The sequence below is a fragment of the Anguilla anguilla genome, chromosome 4 (assembly GCF_013347855.1).
Source record: "Anguilla anguilla isolate fAngAng1 chromosome 4, fAngAng1.pri, whole genome shotgun sequence".
Lineage (NCBI taxonomy): Eukaryota > Metazoa > Chordata > Actinopteri > Anguilliformes > Anguillidae > Anguilla > Anguilla anguilla.
Genome location: NC_049204.1, coordinates 11,651,723 through 11,663,039, shown reverse-complemented (window position 1 = coordinate 11,663,039; position 11,317 = coordinate 11,651,723). Strand labels below are relative to the sequence as shown.

Here is an 11,317-nt window from a genome sequence, read left to right as displayed (position 1 = left end):
CTGGGCCAAGGAACGAAGCCACGCCCGCGACATTTACAACAAAGCTTTGATCTGTCCGCTTCTGAAATACAGTTGGTCCTGTTCAAGGGGAATCACAGGAGGACAGAGGGCGTGTCAGATCAAATGATTTCATGGAGGGGTGGATGCGGTACATATCACAGAATGCTTTCAAGATGATTGTTTGAAAATTTTATTCCTATGCAGGAAAAATTTTATTGTACAAAAATAGAGCTCAGAAGACCTTTTATACATGTCAATAATAATAATAATAATAATAATAATAATAATAATAATAATAATAATAATAATAATAATAATAATAAAACAGTTTATTTATGAACAACAAAGTCATTTTTTCATTGTTTTGAAATACTGTTAAAATGTTACTTTCCTATTTTCAAGAAATTGTGTGTCATATTCAATGTAACATTGGAAGCTTAAAATTTTAAGGAACAGCAAGAACATTGATGTCTCAAATGGGCAGAGTCAAGGAGCATAACTATGTGGTCCCTGAAGGTAATACTGGCAGGTATAAGCACAGATCTCTATAAAAACTGAACAGGCTGCTCACACTGACCATACACATGAATGTAGCTTCGACAGTCATATATTTTTAATATTCCCATCATTAGGTCATATTTTAAAACATAGTTTGGATAGGCTAGACACAGCTTCCTGACCAGTTAACATTAAGTTCAGTGGGTACAGCTGCTTTTAAAATGCCAAATATGGGTACTTGTACGTCAATCATTTTCCTTCTTTGACTGTGATTTAACTGTTAGACAGGAAGGGTCTTGCTGAATGCTTCCACATTAAACAAAGTGAAAAAAAACATGATAAATGCAATATGACTAATGGCAAAACAAACCAAAATATAAATGGCCACTTCATAAATAATAGACATTTGGTATTTGTGAGAACATATTTAATTAAAAAAATGATAATAAATAAATAACTTAAATGTAATAAATATTTTCCCTATGGTACAAAAATGCGAGGAGATGCATAGCATCCAATAGTGATGTTCAGTTTGTGCTTAAATGACAGGGAAGGTATACAGGAAGCTGACTTTGAATGCAGCTGATTTGCTTGTGTAACCCTAGGTATGATTTGCTTGTGTATCCCTGGGTAGTAGTGTGCCACAATTTACAAGACACACACCACCACCAACCGATCAGCTTCCTTACAGTAGACACAGGATAGTGTTTTATGAGGGACACTTGCAACTGAACATAGCTTACAGCATTAACCCCCTCGTCACATTTTCATTGCAAAACCTTATAGTGAGGGCACACGTTCCCAATCAACCCAACATGAAAACAGGGTGGGGTTTAAGCTGACAGTCAAATGCTGGGAGAGTCAGGTAATGTTTATTCCGACCCACATGTCTGGAGTTAATGAAATTAATGTGCTATTGTTAAATTAAGGTTCGATTTCTGGCAATTGTTTCGATGTGATACATGCTGCATATCTTTCCTTGGACTACAAAACTACATGTGATATTTTCAGTTAACTTTAACATAGGTCTTGGAGCAACCTTTAAGGGTTACACAAACAAGAGGTCAATGTATATCCTGACTCCTCCAACGAAGAAGCAAAACATTAGGAATTACAGTACCAATAAATCCTGAGAAACCAAGGAAAATATACAATATCCAATAAACAATGGTTCGTATAGTCTGGCTGAAAAACAAAAACATTTTAAATCTTAATTCACCTTTGAGAGGCGAAGAAGAAAAATGCTTCACTTTTATTTTTGTAATGACACGGACAGTAAATACCTTTTTGTTTCCCATAGCCAAACTGCTACTGCAGACTCAAATCAGTGAAGAAAATCAAAATACTGAATACTGAAAGTATAACTGAAACATAGCTGTTGCACAGTGAAGACCCCACCCTCTCTTGTGTGTGTGTGTTCCTTCTTTTACTTGACCCAGAGAAAGTTTTCTGTCGGTCAGATGTGATTTGTACATCCCCATCTACCCAAAATCCACACCTTCAGCAGCTTTTCCCCCCCAAAAAAGAGGAATGAATTAAAGGCGGATGAGCCCGGAGAAAAAAAGCAGTGCTGTTTTGTGTCCCCCATTATTGTAAAATCGCTATCCGCTATGACTGTTGCTGAATTGGGTTTGTATGGAGCGAAGGCAAGGTAAGGCTCAATGCGTGAACAGACAACTTCAATATAGGTAAGACATTGAAAGCACACGAGAATGAACAAGAAAGTCCAATTCTATTCATGAGTCATAAAAAATACAATGTATAAAATAAACCTGTGAAACATTTCCCACCAAAACAACGCAAGTTATTTATATTCATTTATAGGTTTACAATGGCATAAATGAAATAATTGACTATATTTATGCTGACCTTAAAACGACTAAAACTATTCTTCTTACCCTGTTTATACTTCCATACTGTTGTGTTTGGACATGTAAACATTGTGATCACTGAGATGAATTCGCCTTTGAACTATCTGTGGCCTGGCTTTGTAAGCACTGATCTTTTTAAAACTGCGCTTCTGTTGAAGGCAGCTGATACTATCCGGACACACTTCAAATATCTGTAGTCTCAAACCTTTAAGTAATGGAAATCAGCCCTCCTGTGTTAAGCATTCAAAATAAACCACTGGACAAAAATGTTTCCACCACAACATACGGCAGATGCCAGTGAACGGTAATACCTTTCATATGACATGCTGCAACACATCATTTATGGTGATCTAAGCTGAAGGTTTATGAATCACAAAGATGAGGAGATCCAAACATAGGATTGATTCTTTGCTTTGGTACAGCTGTTCTATTTAAGGTCTGACTTTGGCTAAACAAAAGAACCTGACTCTGAACTACAGTTTGCTTATCCACCATGATCTGTTGTATGAAAAGCAGTTTTACATTTCCACCACTGGGCCCTCAAAAATCATGTCACGCTTACTCTATTCACAGTACCACTGACACCCAAATGTAAAAAAAAACAAGATGAATGTACTTCTAAGAGCCATGCGTCTGCACAGACAGATTAGGACGACTGCATAAAACACTCATTCAGTACAATCTGAATTTATGGACGAGCCACGTGAAAGTAAACAAAAAAAGGCTTTCTCTTCACAGAATGTGTTAATTGCCATCAATGGTCACGAAATATGACTCCTGTGGTCCAGTGACTCACAGCCCCTTCCCTATTACCCCTATTACAATGCATAACCAACACATAACTCCTCATATATTTTTGACCTACTGGCCTTAATGAAAGAGGCTGCTGAAGTTTCTACAGTCTGGATATGTACTGGGCATCATTATAGAGCCACAAACAGCCTCATTACAGAGTCTCTGTTGACTTGGCTAGAAAGTACTACTTGGTATGGTAAGTATAATTTTAACTTTGAAATTCAGTTGACTACCAGCAGCAAGCCTTTACGACTTTAAAGAGCAAAGAAAGGTGAACAGATCAGTGATCTACTTATTGGGGACATATGGTGTTTAATGTCATCAGCCACCACAACACCACTTGATTTAGCCTCAGGTAATAACGAGAGTAGAAATAGCTATCAATGGAATCAGTGAATCACCGCATCTTTATGTCCAAATTGCTTAGAGCTGTCACTTATATTCTATGGATTGGAAAATATGGAAAATTACTTGACACACATACATGTTATAAGTGTCTGGGTAAGGAGCATCACTTGACAAAACTACTTACCTATAAATATAATTTATAGCACATAGATCATTGAAAACATTGTAAACCCTATGCATGTTTGCTGCTTGACACAGACATATCCTCTCTCTTCTCTTCTGCTCAGAAAACCCTTGAAAACCCTGAAACCAACAATCCTCTCACTTATTTTTAATATTAAGATCATAAGAGTGCTGTTCTATGGATCCAAAATCCAAGTTTGAGTGGTTGCAGCCCTTCGTGGTTGCCCTCTGCAGTATCTTCAGTCAACGGTTTCCAAAAGGGACAGGGAGCTTGGCATCACTGAATAATTAAGTACACAACCCATAAAATTTGTCTTTTCACTCCCTTCTTCAATGCCAAGATGGGTCCTCTTGAAAAGCTGGTCACATCCACAGATTTGATCCCCTAACACGCCTTGTCTTAACAGTGATTCCATACATGGACCAATATTGTCCACTTCCTAGACATCCTCTTCTGGAGACCAGAAAGCTTCCGCCTGGGGAAAGCTCATGGTTGCTCGCTCTCTTCCCGCAGTAACTGGAAGGACTCAGCCCGGGGGTATCGTCAAGTTCTCTTCGCCAGCATTGCTGAGGATTCACAACCCACGGCTCTCCAGCGCAGCAGGCGGGAAGGGAAGCTCTCGGACCCTGGAGCGGAGACCCCGTGCTGGCGGACTGCGGCGAGCCCGAGTCCCAGCCTCCCTTTCCTTTCCCGCCGCTCCCGACCTTGGCCTCGATGTCCAACGGCAGCCGCCGCCGCCGCCGCCGCCGCTTCTCCTTCTCTTCCAAGCGGGCGCTCGCTCGCTCGCTCGCTCGCTCGCAGGGCGGGCTCGGGGCCCTTCAGCCCACGCAGCTGCAGTTGGCGGCCGAGAGCAGGTCGATGGTCTCCCAGGCGGTGTTGGCGTTCATGAAGGACACGGTGTCGTAGCGGGTGGGCCGGCAGCAGGGCCGGGCGCTCAGCCTCTTGGCTGAGATGTTCCCCTTCTTGACCAGGGCTTTGAGGGCCAGGTCATAGTTCTTGCGGGAGTCCTCGCAGGTGCCCACGCAGTACTTGAAGAGGATGACCTCGTCCGAGTCGTAGCCCAGCCCCAGGTCTCGAACGCTGATCATCGTCCTCTCTATCCGGCAGTCCCGGCTGCCTTTGGGCTTTCTGTTCTTCCTCGAGGTTTTGGGAGAGGTGGATCTGTTTGGGGAACGTGCCCACCGGCTTGGATGCTCATCCACTTCCTCTGATAGAGACGGATTCCCTGTGAGACAAAAAAGGACATAAGGTAAATAAATCACAAGATGAAACTTTAAAAACTTGATTAGCAAGGTTTGGGACTCCATTTGACACAATACGTTAAATCAAATAGCTGGAACACTAAGACAATATATTCAGTTGCATATTAGCCAAGAAAAGCATGTTGAATGCTGAATTTATGTTGAAAGCCAGCCAATTGCTTAAATTATCTTCTCTTCATTGGTCCTCAAGTTTTTCATAGAAGTCTGTTCATTTCATCATTCATTGAGAAGGGAAATATGAAGAGTGATTGATTACCAGCAATTATTAAAAACATTTACAGGCTGCTTGGTTATCATTAACTGTATGAAGTACCTTTGACAGTGAGTTGGGCATCACCTCAAAGTGATGCACTAACTAATATGGAAGTCTGAATAAAACTGTTGATGTCTAGTGTGATATTTATAGATTAAAAGGAATCATAAGGGGCAGAAATCACTTTTGTATAACCGAGGTCACTTTGAAATGTGGGGGGCACACATGTTCCTGAATTGAAAGCAGAAGTGGGTGTTGAAAGAAGGAGAGAATGGGAGTGGTTATCAGCAGCACAGAACAGGGCGTAATATCAGTATGAAGGGTGATTACTGCTGGGGGAGCACTTCTTGGCCTATCTTTACAGGGGCTGGGCATTGTTTTGAACAAGAAGTGAATAAGAAAGCACTTTTAGAGTGGAAACAGGCTTCGAAATGGCAGCTACTGAAGTACACAAACACAAACACATTGTATAGTCATGGTTTTTAAAAAAAAAAAAAAAACAGCAACAGAGCAGCAGTCTAACTGAAGGATGACAAATATGTTTTTTTGTTTTTTGTTGTTTTGCACACCCTGAATATGCTTGAATTGGAAAATACCCTTTGCAGGGACCATATGTCTATTTCACGGTTGGACGGCTCCTTTTCGGGTTAAGTGCTGAATCACTAAAAAAGCCTGCTCACGTGTCACTTCATGTAACTGTTTATGACCAGTTTCAAACTCCGCACAACCAAGAAAAAAATCTTTAATAATAATGTTCCTGGGGCAAACAAATGACGCTCACATGCACTGTCTGCCAGCTTTTTTTATTTATTTTTTTAGCCTTTTTATCTCAAGGGTAATCTCATTAGCTCCGTGTTTGCTTTTCAGAACATTCAGTTAATTTCACAAACAGCACATATTGCTCTAATGAACACTGGGAACTCGGGGGTTGGGGGGGGGGGTGTAATCACATCTAAGATCCCTCCATTAACACAACAAAATAAACACATATACTAGGCTTCTGAATATTATTGTAACACTATGTGCGAAAGGATGTCACACTTAATGGGGCTACGTTATGCAAAAGAAGCCCTGCTAGAATGGTCCCAGCAGTCACTGTATATTAGTCTTATGGGAGCAACATCTCTGCATTTAGAGAACCATCTGATTCAAGTGTGATTTCATTTTTCAGTACTCTTTATAATAGAGCATTTCTAGTTTCATATGTATCATAGTAATACCGCATACGGCTAATTTGAGTGGGTCAGAAACGCAGACCCTAAAGGTACCATTCCTGCATTCGCATGACTGAATGACCTTCAGCATTTTTCAGTAGACTAAAGCCGCGTTTCCACCAAAATTACCCGGAACTTTCAGTCCCAGGAACTACTTTACCAGGAACTAAAAGGTTCCTTCAGCCAATGGTTGTCTGCGTTTCCACCGGGGTCTAAAGTACCGCGAAGATTAGGCAAATTAGCCCACTGACGTTGTCGTCGGTCCACCTGTCATATGATTTCTTCTGTAACCCCATACTACCACCGAAGTAGCCTACATTATTTTCTAATAACCGGGACAGCCCGGAGGGGTTTATTCCACTTATATACAACGGGTTACCAACAATGACTATATATGGTTACTTTTGTATTTATTGATTTTCATATATCCTCTCAAACACATCCATTAACAGCAGAAAACATGCACACGTTGTAAACAATTTGCTGTTTTATTACTTAATTAATTCCATATAGGCTAATCGCAAAATGACAAGAATAGAACGAAAACTCGGACTTGCGTGAAAATGTAAATTAGTAGTGGTACAGCCACCGTTTGCTTTCCTTCGAAGTTACTGCTAGCCGAGCAGCGAAGTGTGCCCTCCAGATGCGAACCATGCACCATAAATGAGTCCATAGTCTTCCTGGTCTTTTCGTGGAATTGAAAAATGGCAGTAAAATTGAGTAAAATTACGGCAGTCTGAAATAGCTAAAGGGAAGTTTACTAGAATTAACCTGTTATTTTACCCGGATAAAAAGTGCGGAAGGTGATTTCCAGTTTGCTTGTACTGTATCACCAATGTTAATTATGCAGAACTACCGCATACCTCACATAACTGTATCAAACGTTTTGAGTCAATTACAACGGGCTAACAAAGAAAATCCGGAAGAAAATATTCAGCAACCGAATTAATCCGTTTGAATGTTTTGGTAGTCTACGTAATATGCTGTCCCAGCACGAATGCTTAGCATTTTATAAAACGAATACTAAAGCAAGAAAAGAACAAAAGAGCACACGTTATAATTCCAAGACGTTGACAGGCTATAACCAAAAGTAGGCTACTGCGCCGCATAATATAAGTTTGATTTGAAGTTATTATGAAAATAAATTGGTTTGCCGCTGCATATTTTCAAACATGGCGGGTAATGGCGGAAAATAAATACAACACAAATGCTACGAGTACTCGACCAATCAGAAATGTTCAGCGCTGCAAGCTCCACCCAAAAGGTTCCTGTACTTTCGGAAAGTACTACCCCCCGAGCAGGAACGTTTTGGGGGGTAAAACAAAGCCCCCAGAACTAAATTTAGACCCTAGTTCCTGCGGTGGAAACGCACTGAGTTCCTCAAAAGGTTCCTAGTTCCGGGGTATAGTTCCTGCGGTGGAAACGCGGCTTAATATTCTGTTTAGCATGTTGAGGCTGTCATCCCTATGAGAGATGCTGCCCTGGGTCAGATACCCACCAAAAAGGCCAACCCACGCAGAGCGGATTTCTCTTCCCTCACCCAGTTCTTCCACTTCAGGGATGTCAGCAGGGTGCCAGCCCACCTTATCTGGGACTCGCGCAGTCACTGGGCTGGGCTCCACCCTTCTGGCCCCCCGGAGGAGAACACCATCTGCCAGCGCCAGGAGAGAGGCCACCACCCACAGCATCACCTGAGAGGAACAGACGGGGGGGGGGGGGGGGTTAAACACACAGGACCACCACTCCTCTCCTTTTTCGTAACAATATCGCTGTGTTCCAAACTGTATACTTATGTTCCTTCTAGAGCACTGCGATTTCATCTGTTACGCTCTAGATGGAACACCAGTACACAGTATGGAACACAGCCTAGTATGTCTAGATGGTACCTCCCCAAATTTCTCTTTCAGCGGGCACATCTGATACCTAGGTGATCTGTAGAAGAAATACGGAATCACAAAGAATATGTACAAGAACTATAGTATATTATGACAATATAGCAACATGATACAAGTTTAAAGGACTTCCAGAACTGATCTCAGGGATCACATAAAGAGGTAGTATATTCTTTAGTAATCCCCAAAGACAGACCTGGGCTTCTGTGCTGACATCATTGCCAAGTGAAACATTGATTCCAATCAAAGTTTCCACAATAGGAATATAAGAAATTGAAGACGCAAAAGCAACGATATTGCAAGGCGTCACTCACATGTATTACCCTAGCAACATACAGTACAGAAATGGGATCAACGTTGATATTTTTGTGCGGCACCAGTAGACTATATCTGCAAGACTGTTTATACTCAGTGAGTGTGCAACCCAGACAGGACAGGTTATATCTGTTCTTCATTCTTTTTACTTCAAATTTCAACTTGCAGTGGTAGCAAGTCATTCAAGGTAGACTTCTTGTAGTCTCAGTTAGAACCTGCTTTGTCAATATCCAATTAGAAATTGTATTGTTCCAAGAATGTTGCTTTATTGAACTGATATAAACAAATACAAAAAAAAAAAAAAAAAAGATTTATGTTGAATAGCAAAATAATTATGTTTGGGAGTTTGGTTATATTCAAGTGGCTGTGCAGCAATGAAAACCTGCAGGTCAGGTCACATCACTAGGGACACAACAACGGCTGGTCGTGGCATAAATCTGACTACCTGGTCTGTACAAATACTCCATTTCACTCTGTGCTCCCCTAGACACCATCTCCTGTCACAGCCGGCCCACGATTGCTAAATTCGATTAGCCTCGTGTTACATAATCCGCCCGCACACCCCCAGTTGAGGCTGTCGAATTTCAAGCTGTTCTGAGTAAGCCAATCCTTTATATACCGATCGGCCCCTTGACGTGGACACACCTTCCCTCCTTTCCTTCCTCCATTGGGGCCAGACCTCACTGCCAGTCACCCAGGGCCTCTTGGGATTGTTACGGACTACACCTTCACCTCTGTAATTACTTAATTGACATTTAACACCCAGCCAGGCCCCAGGCTGTTAAATATTTAAAGAGCACCTATAGGGTGGGCACCTCTGACTGATGTGTGTGCCAGCCATGATGGACGGGTTTGTGGGAGAAAAATGACAGCTTTGACATATGCAGGGGCCACAGGGAGTGAAATGAGAAGCTAAAAGGCTACCTATGCAAGTATGTATGTATGTATGTATGTATTATTCTTTATTTATTCAGGTGAAGAGGTTGCAGGACTCAGTATAAAATAAAATATGCCATAGTAAAATGTATAAATGTGAATTGAACAGTGATGAAAAACCCAGGTTCAGTGAGTAAAAGTCCTCCCCAGTATTTGCAAAATAGCACAATTATTCAGCCAGGGGGTAGAACTAATTAGTGAAATCAGCTAGCTGAGTTCATGGGTGGAAGAAACACCTCTGTAATTGAAAAACATAAATATAAACAAGAACAATGGTGGGAAATATTGAACACTAATTCATGAAGTACAGCTGCAAAAAATACGTCAGGGATTTGGAGTGCAAAATGCGATGCATATGAACTGCATGCGTTTGTAATGTTTTTGCACAATGACATACGGTCCTTACCTTCCAGTTTTTCAGGTGACACTGGGCACCAGCTGATGACATGGTGGACCCCTCCAGTCCCCGCCACCTTTCTGTAGACAGAACAAACGAAACGTTCTCCTTAGGGTTTTCACAGCACGCAGGTCTGAGACGTTCTGCAGGGTTTTGTGCATAAAGTTACCCGCGTCCTCGGACATCATTCTGCCCCCACAGTAATTCATTAACCGGAGGCAAAACGTCTCCTGAAATCTGTGTTTAATGTCTTCTGAAAATCTGTGTTTGATGTCACCATATAGAACAGCCTGATGCTGTCAGCCAGGCCACACAGCTAGTATCAGCTTGTCTGCAGAAATCGTTATAACGCCCAGAGGTTCAGTGGCCTACTCCTTCAATAGAAATCCTGTCAGTTGAGATGTTTATTTTGAAAGAACAGGGGGACTTTCAACAACTCGAGAATTCTGTGAAAGCCTATAAAACAGTAAAGATGGAGCGGCGATAAGATCCTTGGCAGATAGCATTGTTTATGAACATAATTCCACAGCATGAACTCTTCACGTCACAGTTCAAAGTTAGAAAAACTATAACTTTATCAGTCCAATCAACAATCCCCCCCTCCCCCCGAAGGTAGCATTTCACGGTTTATAAAATGATTTTGATGAATGTGCATAATGTAAAAAGGACCTTTGAAAGTTTTTCAGCACAGACAAGTGACGTGCTGTATGACATGCTACATCAGGGGTCTGGTCTTGAAGAGCCATACGCTCTGCTGTTTTTTGTTTTCACCTTAAAATCAGCAGCCAATTCAGACCCAAGTAACCCAGTAAAGTGAGTTGACAGTATAATCAGCTGCTCTAATTGATTATTTAAGTGCTGAGGACCAAGGTTGCAGACCCCTGTGCTAAATGAATTCAGGCTAAAATACCAGTACCATACATGACCTTATCAAACAGCCAGGGAGAGCTCTTTGGGGATAATTTTCTACAGAGGATCAAACATGCTCTGTTGATTTCTTTAGACCAGTGCATCTGACGCCATCTCTCAGCTGTCCGTGGTTGTCTGTGATACATCATCAAGAGCATTGGTACATTTACTGTTTAAAGTATTCATGTTTGGGGTGCTATGTGACAGCAATTTCCAGATTGGACCAGAGTATGAAGGCCGCCACTCAAAAAACTGGAAAAAAACTGGGGTGGGTCCTTAGCAACATAACACCATGTATCTTTACAATTTAATGGCTAGGGACAATTGGTCAGTATAGGAGACTTTGATTAAAATAAGAAGTGCTGTTGGATCTGGTGTTCAAGGGCCAGTAGAGGGCAGTGAGGGAACTCTTTCATCTACCCCAGTACAGTGATAGGGATACT

General features: G+C 41.6%; 1 protein-coding gene across 1 annotated transcript; it reads right to left on the bottom strand.

Annotated features, from left to right (window-relative positions):
• Positions 1–368: 368 nt before the first annotated feature.
• Positions 369–10,040, bottom strand: LOC118225119 (neurturin). Its single transcript, XM_035413169.1, has 3 exons — positions 9,975–10,040; positions 7,924–8,116; positions 369–4,921 (listed from the first exon to the last, which is right to left on the bottom strand). Exons 1-3 carry the CDS (start codon positions 10,014–10,016, stop codon positions 4,515–4,517), a joined length of 642 nt encoding a protein of 213 aa, XP_035269060.1. The 5' UTR covers positions 10,017–10,040; the 3' UTR covers positions 369–4,514.
• Positions 10,041–11,317: the final 1,277 nt, after the last annotated feature.

What these genes read in the sequence shown, in the direction of transcription:
- LOC118225119 (XM_035413169.1), bottom strand. Translation starts at nt 10,016, where the DNA reads ATGTCATCAGCTGGTGCCCAGTGTCACCTGAAAAACTGGAAG. An exon ending in GTCACCTGAAAAACTGGAAG is followed by an intron (nt 8,117 to 9,974) that starts GTAAGGACCGTA and finishes TGTTCCTCTCAG; the next exon opens with GTGATGCTGTGGGTGGTGGC. An exon ending in TGCGTGGGTTGGCCTTTTTG is followed by an intron (nt 4,922 to 7,923) that starts GTGGGTATCTGA and finishes TTTGTCTCACAG; the next exon opens with GGAATCCGTCTCTATCAGAG.